Source organism: Balaenoptera physalus (assembly GCF_965194825.1).
Source record: "Balaenoptera physalus genome assembly, chromosome: 6".
NCBI lineage: Eukaryota > Metazoa > Chordata > Mammalia > Artiodactyla > Balaenopteridae > Balaenoptera > Balaenoptera physalus.
The window spans coordinates 33641904-33669342 of NC_138885.1; the positions used below are offsets into that span (position 1 = coordinate 33641904).

The following is a 27439-nucleotide window of genomic DNA, read 5'->3' on the forward strand; positions in this document are numbered from 1 at the left end:
AGGTACAATGTGGACTCACCTTACACGTGTCTTGCGAGAGTGAAATAACTTCACAGTTTCAGATGAAATAGAGCGTTCATTCTTAGAATGTATGTCCTTCAATATTTTATCATGATGCCTCTAACATTTAAAAAAAATTCTCCTACTTGAACGCTATCCCAGATTTCAGGTTTTTTCTTTTCATCCAGAATAGGCACTTCATAATGTTGGTTGTACCCATTTAGTCTACGGCCTACAGTTTTCTGTTTCTATTCCTTCAGCCTTTGCACGCAAGATTCCTTGCCTGTGACCATCCAGTCCTGCATCATGCCGAAAGACTGCGAAACCACCGAGTGGTCCTCCTGGAGCCCCTGCTCCAAGACGTGCCGTTCAGGAAGCCTCTCGCCAGGATTTAGGAGCAGGAGCCGGAACGTGAAGCATGTTGCTGTTGGAGGTGGAGAGGCTTGCCCTGAACTTCTTGAGAAAGAGGCCTGCATCGATGAAGGAGAACTTTTGCACTCATGTCCCAGGTATTGTGTAAGAATACACATACATGAGTGTTCAGTTGTTCTGTATAATCTCCTTTTATGTGGTATAGAGATGTTAACAATAACCGTAGCTGTGACTTATTACTCAGTGCAGAGTTTCATATTAGGCAGTAAAGCCTAGGGGGGTAAGAGCATGGGCTGTGTTGATTGCCTGGGCTCCAATCCTATTTCTAATTATGTGATTGTTATGACTTTCTAATTTATGTGAGTTTTGGCAAGTGACTTAAATCTAGTGCCTCAGTTCACTTTTCTACTAGCAGTACTTACTTCATCCAGCAGCTGGCGCATCATAAATGCTTAATAACCATTAGTTATCATTACCTGACATGTCACACCTATTTTTATGACAACCTAAGAAGCCATTCGTAAGCATCTTCATTTTGCAAGTGAGGCCACTGATGCTCAGAGAGGTTAAATAGCTTCTGAGGCTACATGGTTAATGAGTGGCAGCAGCCTGCTTCTCAGGGTGCTCCTTCTCTGGCAGTCACTGCTGCTCTGGGCATTGTTTCTATTTCAGAGTCCCTAGGGAACCAGAGAAGGCTGAGAAAAGGGTTGACATAAATTAGTAGCTAAATTTAATATCTTGATATTGGTTATATTTTGCCTGATTGTGTAGCCCTTGGTGAAGCCCTCCAGTGCATTTTCCTCTGGTTGCTGGCTTACAGTGGGCTCAGTCTGATAATGACAGAAATCACTGGGGCTGGCTGTTTAGAAGAAGTCTGTTGGGGATGAATTTGTAATAATTCCTGCTGGACAGCTGCCCTGAACTATATCTTAAATCTGTAGCTATTTTAGATAGAACTTTTCTATAGTTTCTTATAGTCTCTGAGATTTGAGATCACCCCCTCGGTGAAAAATAAAGTAAGGCAAAAAATAACTTCTTGTAGAAATTAATCATCTGGGGATATGTGAAGGGTAAGTGGCTTACAAACTCAGCTGGTGTTGTTGATGGGCCTGGTTATTCCTTAAACCTGAAATAAAGCATGTATGGGCGGGGCAGAGGTTGAGGTTGGGGGTGGGTATAGAGGAGCAAGTTCCTATTTACACATTCATAGTCATTCACTTCCTCCACCTCACCTTTGAAATCAGGGTCGATTCAACATACTCCTTACATATTGATTGTTCATTTTTTACTAAAATGACTCCTTAGATTTACATCATTTCTTGCCTGAAACGCGGAGAAAGCAGATGTAGTTCATGATCCTTGACAGATTAAACTGTTGTCACAGAATCCTCCCTAATTGTATTGAGTTTGTGTCCAATCTTTCAAGACACTAATTTGGGGCAAAGCATGGGATTGGAAAGAAAACCTGAGGTCTCTGTCCCTTTTGAACTTGGATAGGCTTTGGGTTAGAATTGCATCGCCATCACACTTAAAGTGTGTGTCCTTGGACAAGCTATACAACCTCTCTAAGACATTTCCCTCTTCAATAACAGTGTCTAATTATACTGCCTGTGTTGAAGGTTGAACAGCTACAGACTAGCACTGTCTGTCCCAGCGCTCCGCACATGAGGCACTACACGAATACTGACTCTTATTGTTGCTCTTTGCAGGTGGGTTTTGGTTTCATTTCTTCCAGCAAGAGAATCTCTCCTTTCCTTGGAAGGCATACTGTAGTAATTTAATGGAGTAGAAAGTTATTTCTTCTGGGTGATTTGGAGACTTTTTTTTTCCCTGTGGAGGCCTTATTTAGGAGAGTTCTCAATGTTAGGCTGCTAGGAATAGAATCTGGGTTTAATGATGACCTTGACCTTGGCGCCTTTTCTCTTCATTCCTTTCACAGAATGGCATGACCTCTTCCTGATATTTTTAACAGTTTTTTGATTTATAGACATCTCCCTATTTTTTTTTCTTCTCTTTTCTTTGTTAATAACTATTATGATTCTCTTGGAATCATCAGAGTGGTGCCTCCTTGACGATGTTGAGAAAGTTGAGTTGGATAACCTTTTGTTAAAGAACGACTACCTTTTATTGAGATCTACTGTTGGCCAATAAGTATATCAGAGATTTTATAAAGATTATTTAGAATAACATAGAATGTATTATCCAAATAGAACATTTTTGAGAGTAAAAGGGATGTAAATCGGTACTGTTCGGATTCAAATTGAAGTCCACTTGCCTTCAAGGTCAGTACTCTTTCCAGTACATCACACTGACCCTAATGATAATATAGTGAAGACACACACCCAGATAAGGTTATAGACACACATATACATGTATTCATGTATATCATTTTTTTCCAACAAAATACCATGGAATGGTAATACTTCAAGATGTACCCAAGATTAATTTCTGTATTGAGTTTCATTTGATTGAACCTTAACATCTGAAAACAGGACCTGACAAAGTTCATTGGAGATGAACCTGGGCCTCTAGTTCTGCTGTTTGGAAATGTTACTGAGTATGACATTTTCTAAAAACCTCAAATAGTGAATTTGTAGGAAATAGGAGTCTTTGAAAATTCACTGAATACCAACCAGTGTTTCCTAGAGAGAATAATGTGTTAACTAATGAGTCCACTTTGTGGTGGAAAAGAGCCTGTATAAATAATAGCAACAAAATTAACATTGGCTGACATTCTTATTTGTCTGAAATCCAAGCTGTGGCCTCTACCACAGGAAAGCATAAAGGCCGTGTGCTAACTTTTGCTTCTACTTGGACACCAGTGATTAAAATTCATTGTGAACAAGGGAAATGGAAACAAAAATCTCTTAGGGAAAAAAATGTCCATTTTTCCTTTCCCAGAATTCATGAGCACTTCATATGCATCAAGCAATTTAATTCACCATCCTTCTCCCCAGCAGGGAAATGTCCTCTCTTAGAATGCGGTTTGGCTTTTACCCTTCCACCATATTTGCTATAGGAGATGTGTTCCTTTTCTCAATAAATATACTCTGAGCTCTTCCTATGTGCCAAGCAGTACGTTAAGTGTTTCCGATACCTCAGAGAACACATTAGACAAAGTTCCCTCCCCCTTGTGGGACCTAAATTTTAGTGAAGATACACCAAATAAATAAAATAAATAAAATAAACTCTACACTTTGTGTACAAGATATGGAAAAAATGAAGCATTGGAGCAGGGTAAAGATAGAGGCTTCTGGGGTGCTGTGATGGGGGGTCAGCTCAGGTTACAGAATTAAAGAGAGTGTCCTTAGAGAAGCCTCATTTGAACTAGCAGGATCTGGGGGGAGGACTTGAAGGAAGTGAGGAAATTAGCCTTTCAGGTAATTAGAGGAAGAATATTCCGAGAAGAGATAGGCTAGAGACGTGCTCTGGTTCCTGCATGTTCATAATGCTCACAGCGGTTTTTAGTTGCATAGCTTGGGGGCTACTCATCTCACCAGCTGGCCTCCACTGCTCAGCATTTTCACTATGAACACTATGTGTGCCAATCCCTAAGGCATGATTCCACGAAAGGAATTGTGACCATGAGGAGCCCCTTCTCGAAGAGCTCCCTGAGACTGAACACTTCGGAAGCTCCTCAGGGCAGCTAGCATAAGTTAACCTAAAAGGAGACAGAGGCCAGGCTATGTTAAGCTAACTTGGGAAATTTTAGAACTACAGTTGATCCTTGAACAGCAGGGGTTTGAACTGCACAGGTACTCTTAGAGGTGGATAGTTTTGAATAGTAAATGCCACAGCACCACATGATCTGGGGTTGGTTGAATCCATAGATGCAGAACCATGGATGCAAAGGGTGACTATCAGTTATAGCAGATTTTCTGAATGCATGGAGGATTATCACCCCTAACCCCACATTTTTCAAAGGTCAACTGTATAAGGGAGTTAGCATTGTAGCCATAAGCTTGTCTCAAAAGTATGCTATTTTTGACCAAGATATACATAGACTCCATGAAACCCCTTTCTTCAGTGTTATACAGTCTACTTGAAATTTTGTGCTCCCCCCCTCTAACATAACACTAAGAACTCACGCTGTACATTATGGGGTTGGGATAGAAATGAGAGAGATGGGGCAAATCTGCTTGTCACTGGCTACCTTTTCTCTTGGTGTGTTTATCTCTTATCATTGTCATCATGGCTTTAGGCATTATGTTACTCTCTGCCTCAAAACACTGAAAGATATGTGTTTTATAAGATGCCTTGGCACTTGGGTTCTTTCTTTTGTCCTAATTAACATCTAAAGTATTAGATCCTACATCTCAACTAAGAGGGAGGTGAAAAGCATTCTAAGACCATAAATGATAAGGTGGCCCTGTTTACTGGATAGCATAAGGAAAGGCAGAGGACACAGATAGCTGAGACATAACCTGATGCTGGAACAGCTACGACTCCAGATCCTTCGTGCTTAAGCAGAGAGCCTGTTTTGGCTGAAGACACTGTAACACACAAGAATACTGAAAAATGTCAACATCTTTCTTGGAAGCGACACCTCAGATGACCTACCTGCAACTTCCACCACCTCACCAGGAGACTTTCACACCAAAATGGCTGTTCTACTTCTTAAATGATCATTTAGAGTTTAAAATTGAATATAAGACAGTGCTGTTATAAAGACCAACATAGAGTAAAACTTTAAAGATGATCTCAAGGCAGAAGCTGCGTGGCTGATAGTATTACATAGACTGTGTGATATTACTGTACAGAAAAGCCAATTTCCTAAACATTGCTTCAGCACTCCAGTCTGACACTGAATAGATGGGGTCTCATAATTTGTCCCTCCTTATCTCTGGTATGTGTGAGTTTATTATGGGTGAACTAGAGATTCTCCGCAAAAGGTCTGTCTGTGCAGACTCATACCGAGAGATCTATCTGGGTCTCCTGCATCCCACTTCGATGTGCTTCTAAAACACCCCCCTGTGACCAGCCTGTTTTTTCCTACCATCTCTTTAAGGCACTGAACCCGATTTTAGATTTTCTAAAATCTAAAATTTTCTCAAGTTTTCCTTGAGAAAACTCTGGGGATTAGTTGATGGATTTTTTTAGATGAGTGTTGAAGCCAGGAATGGTGCCAGCAGAAGGGATGGTGAGTAAAACTTGGCTTGGTAGTTGGCTTCCTCTGCCCACTGGAATGAAGTGAGTGCTGGAACAGGGTTGACATGTCTTGAAGAGATGTTTGTTCAACACCTGCTTCAGACTGTCACTGTGCTAATTGCTGGAGAATTCAGGAAATTTTAGTCTGTGTTCACTTAGTTTATTCATCTTCAGAATCCTGTGTAATATACTCATTAAAAACTAGAGCATCTTGAACCTGATAGCCATGTTCTTTAAGAGTGTTTCATAGTTAGTAATGTTCCCGCACATCATTCCAAACATATGTATCTGGATTTTTTGTTAATGCATTTTTCTCCTCGACTTTAGAGCGAGTAGCACCTATAGAAGTGCCTGGCTCAGAGTAAATGTTCAGCAGACAATGGATGAATCATTAACTGTGGGGCAGATCCAGAGCAATATTGTGCACAGAGTACCTTATTCCAGGCTGATACTTATTATATGATGTGTGTGAAGGATTCAAAGTCATTTCTTACAAAGAGCATCTAAAATCGGCATCATCAAGGAGATTACATAAGGATGCCTACCCAGGGAAGGAATAAACACACAGAGCTTGATGTGACTTGGTCCCCAGTGGCTGCCTTGCTTTTGCTAAGTGTGTCTGGTTTTCCAGATAAGAAGTTTCTGTCTTCATTGGTTATAAGAGTAGCTTCGAGAAGGGTGAGTAATGAGATCAATCTGAATATGTAAGTTTGCCTTTTGGAAAAGAATGGCACACACGTCACCTACCATCTGTAATGTATCTTTTCAGTTGATCGTCTACCACAGCACCTAACAGCCTGCACATAATAGAAGCTCAATAAATGGTTGTTAAATGAATTAATGGGTTCTTTAAGGAAGCTTTTTTTAAAATTGTTTTAATTAAGCAGCTCTTTGCAGGACTTGAGGAGTAAAGGAGTCATGACCTGGAGCCCTCAGGAGAATCTGTTTCAGGAAAGAAATGACAGTTTCAAAGAATCTGTAAATTGTTTCAGCAGAAGGAGACTGATGCCTTTTTACTGAGTCCAGCTTTTACTGGTGCATATTGTTTCATGAGTTCCCGTTGTGCCACTTTCAGCTCTCCTGGATGGAAGATCTGTTCCCCTGTTAGTGTAAGAAAGTTAACGTACTACTAAGTGCTGTGCGTAGTGATAGAAATCTATTAATAATACATATGTGGAGTTTGGCTAGCAAAGCCATCTGCCAAAGAGCAAAGAGCTTTGCACTTCAGAGTAGCTTTCCATAATCAATAGTCCCACTCTGTTCAATAAAAGATTACTAGAGCGTAAGATGTGTAAAGTTTGATTGGCTCCCTTTATTTTGGTCGACTGTTCAGCAAAAAATGACAAGCTAATTCTTTTCTAAATGAATTTACAACCTTAAAAGGACAACAGATATTATCATAAATTAGTCTTGCTGCAGTACACTGATTTTTAACATACGCGCATTTAATTTGAATACCTTGCACTAGGGTTTCAATTCCAAGAGTGTTTGCAAATCTATATGTGCTTAGTCAAAACAGGACCATTCACTAATGCAATTATTCTTTCAGTCTGTCATCATTAAATCACTTAAGATTCTATTCCATGTTGTTTTGCTTTAAATCTAAGCCCTTAGAAGAAGGAGAAAAGAAATTCACATTTTGTAAGCAATTCTAAGCGTCCTGAAAGTGACAAAGCATGCATTCTAAAGGGCAGGGGTTGCTATAAAACTCTGATGGTCCTGCCATCCTATTGCTATTAGAATCACTTTATGTCACCTTAGTAGGATGGAAGTCTTTTAAAAGTAGTCACTAAATGTACCTACTTTTCTAATTTTGGCTTTGCTAATTTAGGATATCTCTATTCCTTGCTTCAGAACAATGCATTCATTCCTTATTCCTTCTGCCCTCCTCCCATCAATTTGGAGAATGGTTTGAGTACAGGATTCCTTGGGCTAGACAACATCACTCTCAGGAAGACAAGCTGGCTACCTGGGCGATTGAATTTCTGGCCCTCGAGTAGCTTTTCCTAATCCAGAATTTGTCTCCTCTATCTCCTCATGAGAATATGTATTCCCACAATTAGAAATTTCTTTCTTTGGCTTAATCTTGGTTTCTTCTTTTAAACTGCGTATACCTTTTTAGAATGATAAAATATTTAATATTAACTTTTAATATGTATCTTGTGAATACATTTATTGATCATTTCCTAAGAATAGACTTAAATTATGGGGTGCATACGAAGGAATCAGGCAATGAGTTCCAGGTGTGGGAGAAAGCTTCAGAAAGCAGATTCTAGAAGGTAAATGAAGAAAAACTGAATTTCACAGTTATAATACATGGTTGCCCTGATGTCTGAGTTCTTGTCCCCTTTCCTGGGCTGTCTCAGGTAAGAATTCAGTGCCAAGCAATTGTGCTGCTAGGACTTGGGACAAAAGCAATTTGGAATCATTCTTCACTTCTCTCTTTATCTCCCATCCACATCTAATCCATTAGAAGGCTGTCTCCACCTTCACAGTGTATCCAGAATCTGATCACTTCTCATCACATTCACTGTGGCTGCCCCAATTAAAGCCCTACCATCGTGTCTCCTGGACTGGCAAAGGCCTGCAAATTCGTCTCCCTTCTCCCACTCCCCTATAGTCTATTCTTTAATCAGTGGCCAGGATGATCCTTAAAAATTTAAATCTCATCATGATATGATTGCCTTCCTCAAAACTTGGCAGTGATTTCCTAGCACATTTGGAGTTACACTCACAGCCCTTGCTCAGCCCACCAGGCTCTCTGTAGCCTGGCCCCTGACTGTCTCTCACTCCCTCTCCCTGCTGCCTTGAGCTGCCTATCCCAACCACACTGGCCTCTGTGCTTTCCTAGAAAGTGCCAAGCACTGTCCTTCCCTGGGACCTTTGAACATGCTCTTCTTTCTGCCTAGAATTCTCCTTGTCCACCTTTTCTTATGCCCGCCGTTTCATTTTATTCCGGATTCTGAAGACTTTCCTGGTCATGGCACTGAAATAGCTTTCCTCCTCCATCTCTTTCTGATGGACATGTTACTGATGCCGTGTTATGTATTGGTTCATTTCTGTCTGTCTGCCCCACTAGAAGGTCATCTTCCCAAGGTCAGGGGCTTTGTCCTGCTCACTGCTATGCATTTCTATTGTCAGAAATCATACCTGGCACACAGTTGGAGCTCAAGAATTAGTTCTTGAAAGAAAGGAGGAATGAACACATGGTTGAGTAAATGATTTGCTTACTCTTGGGCAGGCTTATTTTTGTTCCTAGGGAGCTAGGGAGTCCTGCTTTTTAGTTCCTTCTGCCATCCATCTCTCATACATACCTTTACATTAACTGAGGTATTCTTTCACAAGTGTTTCCCCTGTGTATTCAGTATATGAGTGGCTGACAGTATTCTCTCTCACTAATGGTGGGGACATTGGAGTCATTTTTACATGAACAGATGATGGCAGGTTTACCTAACATTCACAGTGACCAGGGAGCAAAATGGAGAATTTGACTTCAGGGCCTTGAAAAAGCATTACTCTTCAAAAAAAGTGTCATTGCACCCTTTGGTGGAAATTTGAATTTTTACAATTAGAGATTCCTTTATTTGGCTTATATTTTGTTTCTCTTTTTAACTTGTACTTATCTCCTGCAAGTGCTAAAATCTGACCCTATGTGACCACAGCGTTCAAATTATAAAATGATTGGCTGTATGATATTCTCAAACTGTCTTTGTGTTTGAGACTGGAAGGAATATTATACTGGCAGTGTAAAATATTACTGATCAGTTGTCAGTGACAGTATCATTGTCATCAACCGATGATATTTTTTTTGCTTCAGCCCAGAAAGCAATTCCTCAGACCAAGACCAACATTTATTTGTCCTCATCATGGCTGGGCAGGTAGCTACCTGTCATCTACAGACTTGCTTTTTATATCCGCAGACCAAGTTTCATGAGTTTACCATTCACCATTTTAATCTACCAGAGAATCCTTTCATTAAGAAGATGTGCTTTAGAATCAGATATACTTGTCTTTGCATCTTGCTCTTTCACTTACTTAATTATGTGACCTTGGAAAATGTCTTATTCTTTATGCCAATTCTCCCATCTGTAAAAGAGGAAATGATACTTTTTTCATAGGCTCGTTGGGAGGATTACATGAAGTCATGCACCTAGATTTGTTAGTGCAGTGCCTGGTACTGAGTAAGCATGCAGAACATTTTGGATGTTATTATTACTTGGGGGATTTGTCATGATACCCTAGAAGCCTGAATAAATGAGTGCTTTGTCTATCCTGTTCAGCTGGGGTGTGTGACAAGACAAAGGGATCCTAGGTCACGTTCGTAAGGGGCTATGAGGAAGGATCAACTAATTGTTTTCATGTCATGGCTGTTTACTTGAGGCATTTCTACAATTGGTTTCAAAATGCTGCTCACCCACAAAAGGCAGGACGCTGGCCTTTGAAATGCCCACTGTTTCTCTCCTAAGTAGAAGGACAAAGTGAGGCTGGGTTGAAAGGCATCAGAGTTGGGAGAGAGAGGGTGGAAAGGCCTGATCTTTGACGTGGACTTAGCTATTAAAGAGAATGCCCCCGGCAGTCAGGAAGCCAAGTTGTCCGGAGGCTGGGGGACTATCCCTGTAACAACTACTAAAGGAGATAGCAAGCAACGTTTAGCTGAGCGGTCTCCTTTGATTTCTTATTCTGTCAGATCCTAGAGACACTTTCCCAGGTTGGTGGAATTCAGACTGTTCAGTTTTCATGGCTTCTGGTGATTTGTGATTAAACATAGATAGTGCATTTGAAAAAAATAAAAAAAAAAAAGGCAGACTATGAAAGGACCTGCATTTTAAAAAGGAATTTAGAGGCCATTCACTGGTGTGTTTTTTTCCTTTGCCTCTTTCTGGGTTGGTATTTTCTCTGAGGTAGTAAACAATAGCAGTAGTGATAAATGTCTTCTGTATCTTTAGAGAATTCGTTGTTTGCCAATGAATAGAATTTGGGTGTTTGTTTTTGGTTAGTAAGCTACCAACAGGGTTTTTGTTCTATATAAGACTATCTATCTATCTATCTATCTATCTCTCTCTCTATATATATAGTCATTAAATTTTCCTTTTCATTTTTCTCCATAATGACTTCCAAAATTCCTCCATTGCTAATTCTTATAGGGTCATGATAAATTAATTGAAAAAGCAATTTATACAGCATGGCCCATTCCTTTCAAACAAGTGAACAAATTACTGTGACTTGCTATAATTCTAAACTCTGTAAGTTTCTTTAATGCTCTTTGCTGAACTTTGGTTCTTGGAAGTTAGACCATGGCATTCCTGGATCCTTAATATTAGGACTTTGGATGAAATCAATTAAGATCTTATAAGTACAGTGTTAGGGGTGTGTGTGTGTGTGTGTGTGTTTTCTGTGTCAGCAGGGGACAAAAGGCAGGTGTAGCAGGACACAAGAAAAAAGGGAATTAACATTTATTGAACATTTATTATACTCCTTGATTCACATTTGGTATTATTATCCCTATTTTACAAAATAGAACTCAGTGAAAGTCACGTGACTAGTAAGTGGCAAGGCTCAGATTCAAACCAGGTCGGTTTGACTCGAAAGCATGCTTGCTGTCTATACCGCACTGCCCCTTTTTGCCTACCTTATGTGCTCACTGTATCACAGGAGCCTTGGAGTCAGGGCTATATCTGACCTCCTTAATAGACAGAGAGCTCTTCTTTTACGGAATCATTGGAGGAAGAGGGTTTGAAATGAGAATGTGATAACCATCCAATAACCCACCCCTACCTCACTGTGCCTTGCCCTGGAGTCCAGAGACAAGAGAGCTACCAGTACCCTGAGACTCAGAGACACAAGAGTCAAGCCTTCTGCCTGGGTCACCATGAAGCCAAGGGTGACAACTCTGTCTAGTGAGGAGAAAGGGCTTTGGAGCATCACCTCTGGAGAAGGACCGTCTCTGGGAAGACCTGGACTTTTCTCGATCTCATGCCCAGGAATTAGAAACATATTATTGTCTATATTCCCCTAGTAATAAAGAGGACCTGAACTCTACATTTCAGACTCTTGCCCAGCCCGGTGACTGATTTTCACTTGGAAAACCCTGTGAAGATCAAGTAGTGAGGCAGAGGGAGACGAATTATTACAACAAACCCCACAGGATTGTCCAAATTCTTTTTCTACAGTGGGCTTTTCACAAGACTGATGATCCTCAGCTTTCAAGCTTTTTAGAATTATGACACTCATCGTGAGAGGCTTTGCTCACTCTTAGGTTTCTTAGAGATTTGCTTCTTGATTTTGCTGTCTGTTACTTGATTTCATTTTTCCTCTGGTTTCTGTAAGTCCAGGGCCTTGGTGACACATGTTTATTTTTATTGCTACTTCTTCTTTTAAACAATCACATAACTGAGAAAACTGTCCTTAACTCTGAAATGGGACAGCGGATATGAGAATGTTCTTAGGTTTGGTTTACTGTTCAGAATCTACTGAGTCTTCTGGTATTTATGGGAATGCTGTAGGGTTATGTTAATGCTGTGGGCTTGAGGAATGCTGTAATAAGCCACAAAAGGAAATTCTGTCTGAAATCATTCTCCAGGTATGAGTGTAGTGTTGTTATGGTCGTTGTGTTTTCTGTAAGTTATGTACAAACTTCGCTGTGTTTTTTCCTTTTATTTGTGTGTGTGCATGTGTGTGTCTTTCAGTGTGTATCTCAACCAGTTGTAAACCGGGAAGACATATTCTAAATCAGTATAACCATGGCATGTCTGTATATGTTAAAAAAAAAAAAAGTACTTGTCAATTAAATATAGTGGCACATTGTGAACTCATTTTTAATATGTATACCTTTATCTTAGTGGAGTCAAACTGATAGAAATACCTATATCAAGAAAGTTGAAATATTGGAGGTAATCTCTGTCCGTTTAAACTAATATGTTCAGACATTCATACACTGGCCTACTAATGAAAAAAAAGGCCAACTTTCACACAAAGTCATCTAGAGGTTTGTAAAATGAAACCCCGTGACAAGTTTATCTGCTATGAATTAGGCTCATTTGGTTTCCAGCTCCTTCCCTTGATTCTGTACTCTCTTAGAGCTTTAAGGCTGAGATATATCTACTGTTTATCCATATTTCCTCCCTTCGCTCCTCTGGGCCTGTGCTATAAGCAAGATAGGCTGCTGTGATTTTTCTGTAGGAAATAAAAGGGATTTAGTATTCAAAGCTGGTAAACGTCTTTATCCATAGACAGAGATTTGGTACTAGAAAGAGAGATGATTACGTACATTTGATGTCGATGACTTAAGTTTCCTGTAGAATTTTGTATTTTCCTTACTTCTTCTTCTTCTTTTAAACAAATCAAACCAAACAGGTATTCCTGGAGGACCTCTGAATGGAAAGAATGCCAAGTCTCTCTCCTCCTCGAGCAGCAGGACCCCCACTGGCATGTGACAGGACCCGTTTGTGGAGGTGGGATCCAGACCCGGGAGGTGTACTGTGCCCAGAGCACACCAGCATCCACGGCACAGAGGGCCAAGGAAGGTAGGCAGCCAGTTCTGGGGACAGATTCTGCTGCTGATTGGAAGGGAAATCAACACCAACACCGTCTTCTCATATTCTCCTTGATATAATGGACCATCAGCATTCACAAATTTAATGTTTTGTTGACTCTTTACAAGCCATCCTTAAGTTCTGTTACTTGAAGTAGTTTGGAATAGTCAAAATAGTACTGCTAATAATATCAGTCTCAAAGGATCGTTGTGAAAATTAAATGAGAAAATATACCTAAGATCTGTAGTAGAAATGACTGCTACAGGCTAAGGGGCTGGTACGCTGAAGTGAGTCAGGTGGCGAAGAGTTAGTAGCATTCTTTTTTTTTTTTTTTCTATAAGAGAAGTTTTTTGTGTATTTGTGAGTGTGGAAAATTCTACAGACATATCACTTTCAGATACCAAGGATGCATTCATTTATTGCCAGGTTTTAAATAATATGAGACTAAGAAGGAGGAAAAGGAGGAGGAAAAACAACTTTCTCCATGGTATGCACTCTGTTAGGCTTGTATAATACAATCCATTTGTTTCAGAGTTTAGGATAGTGATAACATATAAGGACTGAAAAACTGGCCCAGATTTATTTAAGTCAATGGATTGAAAAGCTAAGAGTGTGCAGTAATGCTTCCACTCTAGAAAAATTATGGCCTGTTCCAGGCACATTGGGGAACCCAACAGTGCCCTCTGTAGAAGTGGTCAAGGTGAGAATGTTTCCTTGAGTGTGCACGTACATTCTCTGCTGTAGGACTTGGTTAGAGAGAGAAGATGTGAGATTTCTTATTGTGGAAATAAATCCATTTCATCCTGTAAAGCTTTTCATACCAGGTGCCTTTTTTGTGTGTGTGACATGGCCTCTCATCATTTCAGAGGCCATGACCATAGCCTTGGATGATTCCGCTCATGACTCATAGAAGGATCATCTTTACAGACACCTTAGCATTTGCTTCAACAATTGAAGTTACAGTGTCAAATTGATAGGGCTAGAGTTATTTAAAAATTAGTAGTTAAATTTTCTTCCTTCTCTAATGTCACCTTTGGAAAGTGACAATTTACACACTTTCTCTTCCAGCATACAACATGCCTGTGCTTACTCCTCTGAATTTGGAAGAACGAATTTAGATAAAAAGCTTCAGATTATTCTTTCAGACCTTGGTGATCTTTCTATTCTACTTTCTCCTTCTTCCCTTTTACTGTTGTCTACAGTACTAGGATCTTCAGGGGTCAACACATATATAAGAATTTTGTAGAATTGATATATTATGATCTATTTTCAGCTTCAACATTTAATCTTCTATCGACATCTTCATCTTCCTAAAGTTTCTTTAGTAAAAATAGCTTTCTTATCAATCACCTATTTCTTAAGTTTCTTCAACCTTAATCTTTCCAGCTTTCTTAATGGAAACATGCTGGGCAGGAAGTTTGTAATTAGGAGGAAAGTGGAAGGATGGTGTTCTAACATTGGAAGTCGTATGCTACATGTTGGGGGATGTTAAATAGAGGAGGGGTGTCAAGTGCAGATTTAGCAGCCTATTAAGCCCTGGTACAGTGTGCTTCAAGCATCTAAAAAAGAGGAAAAAAATCTTAGGCCAAGGCATACTTCCAAATTAATACTTTGGTTCACATGGAAACAGAAAGCCCTTAGAAAGCCTAAGCCTGGTAACCCAGTTCTCGGGGCGGGGGGGCACTTAGATGTGGGGACAAGATACATACACATGGATGTATATAATGCAACAATGTACTCTTGTAGAAATTTGAATACAGTAGTCAAACTATTGCTGCATTGGAAAATACAGAACAGCCACATTGCGTTAAAGGCATGGTAAAGATTACTACTTATCTTTGTAATCATTACAAAGGTTTGATTTTGCTCTTGTTTGGAAGTGAACCAGAAAGGTTATTTAGCCATTACTTTACTTTCTTATAAATGCTTTAATTTCCTGCTGTTATTATTTATGGATATACCTTGACAAATCTGGCAACATGAAAATTTCTTCTTGGCTCAAGTCAAATTGTTCAAGAGAACGATTGAATTGCAATTATAAGGGACCAAAGAGTGTTTACCCAATTAAAGAGGCAGAGTTTAAATATTTCTAACCTTTCTGCTAATGCAGTAACAAAGGCCAAAATTGATGACATCTTTTGCATTTCAGTTTTTATAAAGATCTGCTTTTTTGTTTTGGGTTTTTAAAATTATTATGTTAGATTTGGAAGGGAGAGGGGATTTTAATAGCATTGATTTTGGAAACTCTTTTCTCAGTCATAATTGACTTTTCTACAAGATTAAGTGTTCCTTTGGCTCCAGGATACTCTGTTCACTCTCTGAAGTGGAATTGCTTGACTTTTCTTCCTTGAAAATCCCACCATCCACTGTGAATTAATTATTCTGCATTCCAAGAACCTCATCTTAGAGGAGCCCACAATCTTAGGGAAAAAATAAGGTTCATTTCCATGTATCGCTCATGAAATAAAATGTAATAGAATATCTAGATACCAGAATAAAAACAACAACAACAACAACAACAACAAAACAGAAAAGAGTGCTAGTTCTCTCCCAAGGGCCTCAGAGTCTCCTGCTGGATGCTGAGGCTGAATTGGGACTTCCGTGCAGTTCTGTTGCCAACTTATTCTTGTTGATAGCCAGTTCTCCATTTGACCTCAATTCAGGGTGTTTGTCGGAATAGTATAATAACACCTATGGCATATTTACCTGGTTCTGCTGTACATTGTCCATGTGGTGTTTTAATTGCAGCCAAAATAATGCTATAATCATCAATATGAGAAGTGTTACTAGTAATAGTAGACAGGCCAATAGATTGTGAATGAAAATGTAGCAGAGTATTTATGATTTTGTTTACCGGTTATTGTTGTAGAGAGAATTGTATTTCTCTTTTATAGTTCAGAAGCACCAGCAGGAATGATGCTCACCTATAAATCTAAAAGCTTGGATTTGGTGAGACCATTTTCTTCTTGCCCTTTGGTCAGGTGAAATTAAAACCACTCAGCCTGCATTCAAGGGATATTTCTCAGATGGTAAAACATTGAAAGAAGGGATGCACTTTCAAAAATCTAATAAAGACAGGGAAAAATTTATTCCATTCATGACAATGTGGCCTAGAGATTAGCATATCAACATATGTGGGATGAAATGGCTTAGAGATGCAGTGTATTTATAAGGTGAAGAAAACAAAACAAAACAAAAACCTAAAAACTAAATAAAAAATTGAGAAAAGATATTGGTGTGGTGGCAGTTAAGAACCATGTTTTAAATTCAGTATTTGGCATTGAATGGACACAGCTACTTTAGAATGCACACAATTTAGCTTTGAATTGTTAATTGTGTTAGTTAACCACTCCATACCAGTAAGATAGTTCTTGAAAGTCCTATGTCTCTATAATGCTGGGCCCAGAGTTGGCATTAAAACAGTACATGATAAGATAAGGGAACGTGTCCTAGTTTTAAATATGTTGGTTTGGTGAGTAAAAAGTGGGTGACCATCACACATGCCTTTTTTTTTCAAAAATAATTTGTTATGTGCTAGCTATATTTTAGGGTCTGTCCTAGACACTGGAATTGTAAAGATGCCTCATTAATTTACAGTCTTTTAATTGTGACAACAATTGTACTAACAATTATGCTATAATGTCTTAGGTAATGTATCTTCAGTAGTGTCTTACATTTTATATATATACATGTATATATATGTATGTTTGTAATATATAGGCCGCATATATATGTATAACATAGTTAAAACCATTTAATGATGCCTGAGAGTAATCTTCATAATGGAGATAATGCTTCAAGAGAGTTTGGAGGATCAACATGAACGCATGTTCTAAGTGGAGACAGGGAGAACATATGGAAATAAACGGAGATGTTTATATTCAGTGGTGGCATGTGAAGTGGTATGAGAGGAGCACAGGAAATAAGGAAGTTAAATAACATTTAAAAACTAGTCTCTAAGAAGGAAATAAGGAAGTTAAATAACATTTAAAAGCTAATCTCTAAGAAGGATGTTACATAATGATTAAAGGAACAATTATAAATGTATATGCAGGCAACATAGGACCACCTGAATACATAAAGCAAACATTAACAGACATAGAGGGAGAAATTGACAGCAACACAATAACAGTAAGGGACTTTAACATCCCAGTTACATCAATGGACAGATCATCCAGACAGAAAATCAGTAAGGAAACACAGGCCTTAAATAACACATTAGACCAATGGACTTACTAGTTAGTAATAGATGTACACAGCATTCAATCCAAAAGCAGCAGAATAAACATTCTTTTCAAGTGCACATGGAGCACTTTTCAGGATAGATCACATGCTAGGCCATAAAACAAGTCTTATTAAATTAAAGAACATTGAAAGCATATCAAGCATCTTTTCTGACTGCAAAGCTATGACTCTATAAATCACCTACAAGAAAAAAAATTCAAAAAACATAAACACATGGAAGCTAAACAATATGCTACTAAACAGCCACTGAAGTAATCAAAGAAGAAGTAAAAAATACCTGCAAACAAATGAAAACAAACAAACAAAAAATCCAATGACCCGAAATCTATGGGACACAGCAAAAGCAGTTCTTAGAGGGAAGTTTGTGACAATACAAGCCTACCTCAGGAAATAAAAATCTCAAATGAACAGCCTAACCTTATACCTAAAAGAACTAAAAAAAGAAGGAAAAACAAAACCCAAAGTTAGTAGCAGGAAAGAAATTATAAATATCAGAACAGAAATAAATGAAATAGAGACTAAAAAAAGAACAATATAAAGATAAATGAAACTAAGAGCTGGTTCTTTGAAAAGATAAACAAAATTGATAAACCCTTATCCAGCTTTATCAAGACAAAAAAGGAGATGACCCAAATCAATAAATCAAAAAGGAAAAAGGAAAAAATGAAACTGACACCACAGGAATACAAAAGATCATAAGTGATTACTCTGAACAACTATGTCAATAAAATAGACAACCTAGAAGAAGTGGACAAACCCCTAGAAATGTACAATCCCCCAAGACTGAACCAGGAAGAAATAGAAAATATGAACAGATCAATTACCAGTAATGAAATTGAATCAGTAATTTAAAAAAATCCCTACAAACAAAAGTCCAGGACCAGATGGCTTCACAGGTATATTCTGCCAAACACTTAGAGAAGAGTTAACACTCATCCTTCTCAAAATACTCTAAAAAATTCAGAAGGAAGTAATGCTTCTGAACTCGTTCTGTGAGACCAACATCACCCTGATACCAAAACCAAAGACACTACAAAAAAAAAAAAATTATGGGCCAGTATACTGATGAGCATAGATGCACATATCCTCAACAAAATTTTAGCAGTTCGAATTCAACAATACATTAACCACATTTGTGTTTCAATATCCACAAATCAATTAATGTGATGAACTACATTAATAGCTCAAAGAATAAAAATCAAGATTATCTCAATAGATGCAGAAAAAGCTTTTGAAAAAATTCAGCATCCATTTATGATAAAAATTCTCCACAAAGTAGATACAGAAGGAGTATAATAAAGGCCATATATGATAAGCCCACAGCTAACATCATGCTCAGTGGTATGAAAGCATTTAATCTAAGATCAGGAACAAGACAAAGATGACCACTCTCAACAATTTTATTCAACATAATATTTGAAGTCCTAGCCACAGCAATCAGACAAGAAAAAGGAATAAAAGGAATCCAAATTGGAAAGGAAGAAGTAAACCTATAACTGTTTGCAGTTGATGTGATATTATACATAGAAAATCCTAAGGATAACTTAAAAAAAAATCTCTGGAGTTCATCAATGAGTTCAGTAAATTTGTAGTATTCAAAATTAATATACAGAAATCTGTTGCATTTCTATAACCTAACAACAAACTATTGGAAAGAGAAATTAACCAAATAACCCCATTTACGATCACATCAAAAATAATAAAATACCTAGGAATAAACCTAACTAAGGAGGTAAAAGAACTGTACTTGCAAAATTATAAGACACTAATGAAAGAAACTGAAGACCACACAAACAGATGGAAAGATGCTTTGTGCTCATGGATTGGAAGAATTAATATTGTTAAAATGACCATACTACTCAAGGCAATCTACACATTCAGTGCAATCCCTATTAAAATACTAGTGGCATTTTTCACAGAGGTAGAACAAATAATTTAAAAATTTACATGGAAACACAAAAGAATAGCCAAATAATCTTAAGAAAGAAGAACAGAACTGGAGATATCACACTCCCTGAATTCAGACTACAAAGATACAGACTACAAAGATACAGTCATCAAAACATAGTATTGGCACAGAAACAGACACATAGATCAATGGAACAGAATTGAGAGCCCAGAAGTAAACCCACACACTTATGGTAAATTAATCTATGACAAAGGAGGCAAGAATATACATTGGAGAAAGGTCAGTATCTTCAATAAGTGGTGCTGGGAAAACTGGACAGCTACATATAAAAGAATGAAATTAGAACATTCTCTAACACCATATTCAAAAATAAACTCAAAAGGGATTAAAGACCTAAATGTAAGACTGGAAACCATAAAACTCTTAGAAGAAAATATAGGCAGAACACTCTTTGACATAAATCATAGCAATATTTTTTTGGGGTCTGTCTTCTAAGGCAAAAAATTTAAAAAAGCAAAAATAAACAAATGGGATCTAATTAAAAGCTTTTGCACAGCAAAGGAAACCATCAATGAAACAAAAAGACAGTTTACTGAATGGGAGAAAATATCTGCAAATGATGTGACCAGTAAGGGGTTAATACCCAAAATATACAAACAACTCATACAACACAGTATCAAAAAAACAAACAACCCAGTTGAAAAGGCAGAAGATCTGAATAGACGTTTTTCAAAGAAGACGTACAGATGGCCAACAGGCACATGGAGAGATGCTCAACATCATTAATCATCAGAGAAATGCAAATCAAAACCACAATGAGATATCACCTCATACCTGTCAGAATGAACATAGTCAAAAAGACCACAAATAACAAATATTGACTAGGATGTAGAGAAAAGGGGACCCTCGTACACTCTTGGTGGGAATGTAAATTGGTGCAGCCTCCGTGGAAAACAGTATTGAGGTTTCTCAAAAAAATAAAAATAGAACTACCATATGATCCAGCAATTTCACTCCTGGGTATATATCTGAAGAAAACAAAAACACTAATTCGAAAACATACATGCGTTCCAATGTTCATAGTGCAGTATTTATAATAGTCAATGTATGGAAGCAACCAAAACATCCATCAATTACATGAGTGGATAAAGAATATGTGATATATACATATATACAATGGAATACTACTCAGCCATAAAAAAGAACGAAAATTTTCCATTTGCAATAACACAGATGGATTTGGAGGGTATTATGCTTAGTGAAATAAGTCAGACAGAGAAAGACAAATACTGCATGATGTTATATGTGGAATCTAAACTATAAAACAAATGGATGAATATAACAAAACATAAACAGACTCACAGATATAGAGAACAAACTAGTGTTTAACAGTGGGGAGAGAGTAAGGGGGAGGGGCAATATAGGGGTAAAGGATTAAAAAGTACAAATGTCAGTGTGCTAAGAGAATTCTCGTGAATGGTCATGTCCTATTTGCAAATTTATTTTACAAAAACTTATACAAGAACTTTTTGAGATATGAAGTAAACTAATTTACCTTATGAACAGATGAACAGATTTCTTAAAGGGCGATTGAAGGAGGTATTCCACCATCATGTGAGGGTCTAGAAATGTCCTTTACCTGTCTTTAGAAATTGGTTTAAAAGTCAATAAGCTCATTTGGGTGTGAGAATAAAGTGTCAAGAAAATAACATGCTTAGAAATTCCCTTAGTGTCAACACTTAGAGGAGAAATGAGACTGCTTCAATGGGGTTACAGCATTTTCTCTTGTTTTATAGTAACAGAGAATCACAGATAACTGGATGAAGTAATCTTTGCTAATTAATAGCAGGATATTGGATGGCAGTTCACATGAGACCAAGAGATAGAAGACTATTGGCCTGTAATATTTCTACCTTGGAAACATACTCAATTATTAGGAATATATAGAATATATATGAATATAGTTCAAACATTCTCTCCAAAAGTGTGAAAGCTGATAAAAGTTTAAAAGGAAAGGAACATTAAATACATAGAGGGAATTAGGTCACCTGGTGTCTAAACTGAGATTAGTTTCTAGTGGTTCTGTTTTATTGCATTTGTATCTCAGTTTAGTGATTTTTTAAATCAAGTGTAACAGACTTATCTTAGTATGATATAGCAAATGTTTACTGAATTACTGTACTTAGTGAAAATATTGAAGAGTGCCTGCTTTAAGCATTCATTAGATTATCAGCCTGTTCTTGACATTAAATTTTTTTTTTTTAGTTTATTTATCTCAGGGTTTAATTCACATGATTGAAATAAGAGCGGCAGAGAGCTTCCCTTGACAAATGATAGAGGCAGGATATTTGAGGAGAAAGTCTACCATTGAGTAGAAGTTACTCCTTGAGGGGAAGAATAAGCTTGTGGAAAAATGGGCCTTTTTTACAACATGTGAGCCCTGCTTAATTTGACCTCCTAAAAAGGAAGAACACATGTTCTTTTTTGTTTAATATGTTATATATTTATTCAGAATTAGCACAACTGAATTGATAATTCAGTACAGTGTACTACTGAAACCAGAGTATGTGGCATCACAGAGGAGGGGGATCGTCAAGGACATAGAACTAGATGTGAGTTTGGATTTTTCCAGTGGTTTTACCAGTAATAGTTTAGCTTTTCTAATCCTAAAATTGTGCTAAGACCATACTCCTGTAACAGCACATCACTTTTTGCCTGATATCTGGCCATTCTTTGTTACTCATTAAGCTGTAAAGCCCTTGAAAGACATGCTGGGGTCCTTCTTTATATTTCCAAGTGCCAGCATCTATCATGTAAAGGGCAAATTTTTAATGCTATGGAATTCAAAATGGAAAGCTCTTCAAGTGAGAGTGAAATACTGAGTTTTGTTAATTTTTTTTTTTTTTTTTTTTTTTTTTTTTTTTTTTTTGCTTTTTGGGTAACACAGAGGAAGAAATTGTTTTACTGTTGACAAAACCAAAATGATCTCCTATGTGGAGATCAGCATTCCATGCCAAGGCCAGGTGGTCCAGAGGCCCTGGAATGAAATCATATTAAATAGAAGATATGAAGATCATGAAGTGATGGGAAATGGTCCATCACTTGCAGAAAGATTGAGGAGGAAGGTAAAGGAGAGAAAACAAAGACAGTCACTGGGCCAGCTTGGACTGAAACTGTGGCTTTACCAAGTGGTTTTGGCTCAATACACTAGGTAGTTGATTTTTGAATAATTTTTAGAGTTAAATATTGCCCCCTTTGTTGTTCACCAGAGAAAAGAGATCATGGAAACCACGAATGATTTCAAATTATTTATGTCTATCAGTTTTTGATCTTTAACAGTCTAGGAGGGGAGATGAGACAAACAAATAACTACAGAAATAAGTGCCTTAAGAGAAAATAGGAATTTTAGGGAAGGGGAGGCTAAACCAGTGAGATGTGAGGGCGATGGGGTATGTTTGTTAAGAAGAAAGCTTTTACACGGGCCTTAGCAGAAGGGCACGCTTTAGACAGGGGTTCATATGAAGGGGACAGAATCCCAGGTGAAGCAAACCATGTGAGTAAAGACACAGAAGTGGAAAGTCATAGAACATATTTAGAGTAAAACCAGTAATCAAGTTGGACATGGATATGGAGTGGATGAAGGTAAGGGCTATGGATTTAGGGTAGAGACAGAATTCTAGGCTATGGTCTTTGGCCTTATAATGGTCATGAGATGCTAGAACTTGAAGTAGTACCCTCTCTATCCCTGTGCAACACTCTGAGCTCCAACAATACTAAACATTTTTTTTTTAACATTCTAGACCTTTGGAGCTAGTCTCTGTCTGACCACTGACCCTGATCCTAAGGTTTCCCTCATTCCCCTTCACCCTCATGAACTTCTCCCTAGCTCTGACCTATCACCTGGATAACCTCTACTTCTTAGAAATTGTTTCCTCTGGGAATCCTTTGAGATGACATAGGCTTTCTGCTCCCCAGTCACGTTATTTCACTGCATTGTAATTGCACTGCTTGTGTGTGCTGTTAACCAGGCTACCGTGCAAGGTCTGTGATGTTGGGGACCTCATCTGTGTTGTTCACTGTTAGTTTCCCAGCATTTAGCACGGTATCTGGTAAATAAAAGATGCTTGAACTGAATTCAAGCTTTGCCCCTTCTCATGTTTCTTTTACCACCTTTGTCTTTCTTTCTCTTGGCCAATGCTCTACAAGGACGTGGTTCTCAGTACATTTTCAGACTTGGATAAAACAGCATATTGTAGTGCCTGGGATCTGGCTTCTTGAGTAGCAGTTGAGGGGCCGGTAGTTCAACCTGGGAGATACAACCTGAAAGGGTAGGAGACTTAGCTCCTTGAGGAGTGAAACGTCACCCAAGGGAAACATGATTTAGGAGGGAGCCAGGCTATTCCCAGTGCACCTGTATATTATTCCAATATCTTCTTCTTAATCCTTCCAGAGAAATCCGGTTTTCCAAATACACAAATCTGGCCTATATATCTTTGTGTTTTATTGTATTGGGCTGGCCAAAAAGTTCATTCGGGTATTTCCATAAGATGGTACCAAAAACCCGAACGAACTTTTTGGCCAACCCAATAAAATGGTAGCCAGCAAAACACATTGCATAGCATTGCTTCATATTTTCCTTGCTTTACTCCTGTTGTTTCGCCTGTCACTGCCTCCTTGCCTTGCAACTTGCAAAGAAAGTGGTTTTTTTTTTTGGCTGTGCCCTGTGGCATGTGGGATCTTAGTTCCCCGACCAGGGATTGAACCCATGCACCCTGCAGTGGAAGCACCTAGTCCTATCCACTGGACTGCCAGGGAATTCCCAGATAAAATATTAACACCTTAATTCACATCATAAGCTCTACTTTCTAGAGGGCTCAGCGACAACAAAACTCAATGAGTATGGGCTTCCCTGGTGGTGCAGTGGTTGAGAGTCTGCCTGCTAAGGCAGGGGACACGGGTTCGAGCCCTGGTCTGGGAAGATCCCACATGCCACGGAGCAGCTGGGCCCATGAGCCACAATTGCTGAGCCTGCGCGTCTGGAGCCTGTGCTCCGCAACAAGAGAGGCTGCGATAGTGGGAGGCCCGCGCACCGCGATGAGGAGTGGCCCTCGCTTGCCACGGCTGGAGGAAGCCCTCGCACAGAGGCGAAGACCCAACACAGCCATAAATAAATAATAAATAAATAAATAGATACTCCAGCATCTACCTTTAAAAAAAAAAAAAAACTCAATGAGTATGTATTGAAAGAAAGAATGAGAGATGCTATTTTTAAGGATTTATTATAATAATCTAGATGAGACATAGTATGAGCCTGAAGGATGGTGGCAGCTGTAAAAGCTCTTCTTTTTCTCTTTCATTTTCCTTCTCTTTTTTTCCTCCCTCAACCTCATTTTCCTTCCTCTTCTTTTATGTATCATCCAATTTTTTTTTTTCATTTCTTCCTGTTCCTCATCCTTTCCCTCTTCTTTTCATCTGGCATAAATCTTGAGAACAACAACATTTTCAGTACCTGTGGTCGACTTCACAGCAGTCAGTACATCGTCCAGCAAAAGGAGGAAGAGCTCAGTAGGTATTTCTTGAACAAATGAATACAAACCCCTGCATCTGGTCTTACCATTCAGTTTCAGGCATTTCTTTTCACATTGGATCAGCTCTTCTCTTCTTTGCGATCGTTCATGTACACCTGCACTTCATTAATGAACAGTTAAGTTCTTTTCAGAGTCGAAGATTGCATTTGGAAAAAAACTGCTGAGACTAGTGCATTTACAATCTTTAGTTGGGTGTCTCACTAAACTTCATTTTGTCAGCTGGATTAGATTTTTCTCGAACACCGGGCCAAGAGGTAATGAGGTTCCTCTTGGCAGTGCAATTTCTGAAACAAAGTTATCCCTTCCAAATCTATCTCTCCAGCCTTGCTGAATATGTGAATGCAAGTAGGACCTAGAAGAAATATCCACTTATTGTCCAGCTCTTCCTGCAGGAAAGTTTCACAACTTTCTCACCAATTTATTTTAGTCATTAGCATTTTTCCATGCTCTAATTTGAACTTCACACCAGGTTCTGTCCTCAGGAGGGAAGAGTCACTTAGTAAGATCTCTGTGTGTTTAAGAATGGTTAAATTACTCTTTGTGTCTTCTGGCCATTTTCTCAATAATGGAGAGAAGAATCAATTTCCATGTCAAGGGACTTCCCTGGTGGAGCAGTAGTTAAGAATTTGCTTGCCAAGGCAGGGGACACGGATTCAATCCCTGGTCTGGGAAGATCCTACATGCCGCGGAGCAACTAAGCCTAGGCACCACAACTACTGAGCCCTCAAGCCACAACTACTGAAGCCCACACGCCTGGAGTCCGTGCTCCATAACAAGAGAAGCCAGTGCAATGAGAAGTCTGTGCATCGCAACAAAGAGTAGCCCCCGCTCGCCGCAACTAGAGAGAGCCTGTGCGCAGCAAGGAAGACCCAATGCAGCCATAAATAAATAAATAGATAAATAAATAAATAAAAGACCCTTTGCTTTAAAAAAAAAAAATTTCCATGTCAAGAGAAAAGCTGAAAAAGCAGCTGAATTGTGATACCCCTTCTAATTTCAAGATTCTCTGTGTCTCCATGTGGAATATAATTGTAGTTCATTTTATTCTTTCAAGGCCTGCTTTTCTAAGACTTTGATTTTATTTCAAACTGTTGATGAAATGTACCTGAGTTGTCCCAATTCTTTTAGGCTTGAAGCTCAGTACTGAACCCAGATATTTCTTTTTGAATAAGCTATAGCATTTTAAATGCAGTGTTCCCACATTGTACTTTTCATTGTTCTGCTCAACCGCATATCAGATTCTTTCCCAGGGTTCCAAACTTCAGGATATTGTCTCTCCTGCTGCCAAATGTTCATGCTAAAAACCTGGGCAATATCCTTGGCATTTCACTGTCATTCACCTCTTTGCCCACACTCAGTCTGTCACCAAATTTTGTTAGTTCTGTTATTGAACCAAAACTTGGATCCGCTCGCCCACATGTGGTAAAGCCAATCTACTGATGCTGGGTTGTGGTGAAAGAAAGTGCAGCGTCTATTGTAAGGCGCTGTACAGGGTATCTGGGACAGCTAGCGCTCAAAAAGTCTGAACTCCTCTATGGCTTTCGGCAAAGCATTTCTAAAGACAAGGTGAGCGAGGGGAGTCCCAGGGCATGTGATCAGCTTGTGCATAATTCTCCGATTGGTTGATGGTGAGGTAACAGGGCAGTGACACAGGGGTTAACGGTATCAATCCTCAGGTGCCAGTAGGTCTGGGGACTATGTGCTCATGGTCATCAAGTAGTTAATTTCTTCCATTCGGTGGGGTTTTAGCATCTTTAAAGCAACTCAGGAAACATGCATCAGATACAGTTATCTAGATACTGCATAGAGGAGCTAAAGCAGAGGATAAGGGGGACGGGACTCTTCTGGGAAGGCCCACAGGGTCCTGCTTGGTTACAACTCTACTATTTTTTTGTTTGTTTGTTTATTCTATTTATTTCTATCTCCCTTCTAGCATTATTTCTCATTTGAACTACTGTAATAGTTTCCTGACTTATTTCCCTCCTTCTACTCTTACCCCCATATAAATAGAGCGGGGCATATTTAATGTGGTTTAGCACGTGGTCTCTGCAGACACGCTGCCTCTGTCCACATTCTCACTCTGTCACTTACAAGCTGTGTGGGGATGATGATCATTCTTAGCTCATAGAGTGCCTTGAGGACTAAATGAACACACGCCCTTACACATCACTTAGAACAGAGCCTTATACAATAAGCACTGAGTAACTACGAGCTATTATTATTTTTCTTTTCCACACTCCAGCTGAAGCAACTTTACAAGAAAGCTTATCTGAGTCTATTGCTCCCATGCAAAATGACTTCAGTGACTCCCTCTGAATTAAAACTTCAAAACATCTCTCACATAGCCATGTACGATCTGGCCCTGGCATACCTCTCCAGCCTCAACTGGCTGCACCCTCCCTTCCACTCATTCTTTTCCAGCCACATGGTGTGGCATTGAGCAAGTTAGTTGACCTTTCCGTGCTTGAGTTTCCATCTTGCGGCTAGAGGCTAGCATCGCGTAGTCACCTAGGCAGCAAAGAGCAGGAGAATCATGGACCCAGATCTTAAACATCTTGATTCAGAGCTGATACTCTTGCACAGTACATTTAAGAGACTAGTCATTGTGTCCCTGTTTCAATGAAGAAGAGTGAGGGAAGGGGGAA

General features: G+C 38.8%; 1 protein-coding gene across 4 annotated transcripts in view; it reads left to right on the forward strand.

Moving 5' to 3' along the window:
• THSD7B (thrombospondin type 1 domain containing 7B) overlaps positions 1-27439 on the forward strand; it is a 1195438-nt gene that overhangs the window by 648881 nt on the left and 519118 nt on the right. For all 4 annotated transcript variants that reach the window (XM_082464904.1, XM_082464907.1, XM_082464905.1 and 1 more), the window contains 2 exons: positions 261-509; positions 12874-13043. In XM_082464904.1, the coding sequence (XP_082321030.1) occupies positions 261-509; positions 12874-13043 (419 nt within the window). The remainder of the gene's footprint in view (positions 1-260; positions 510-12873; positions 13044-27439) is intronic.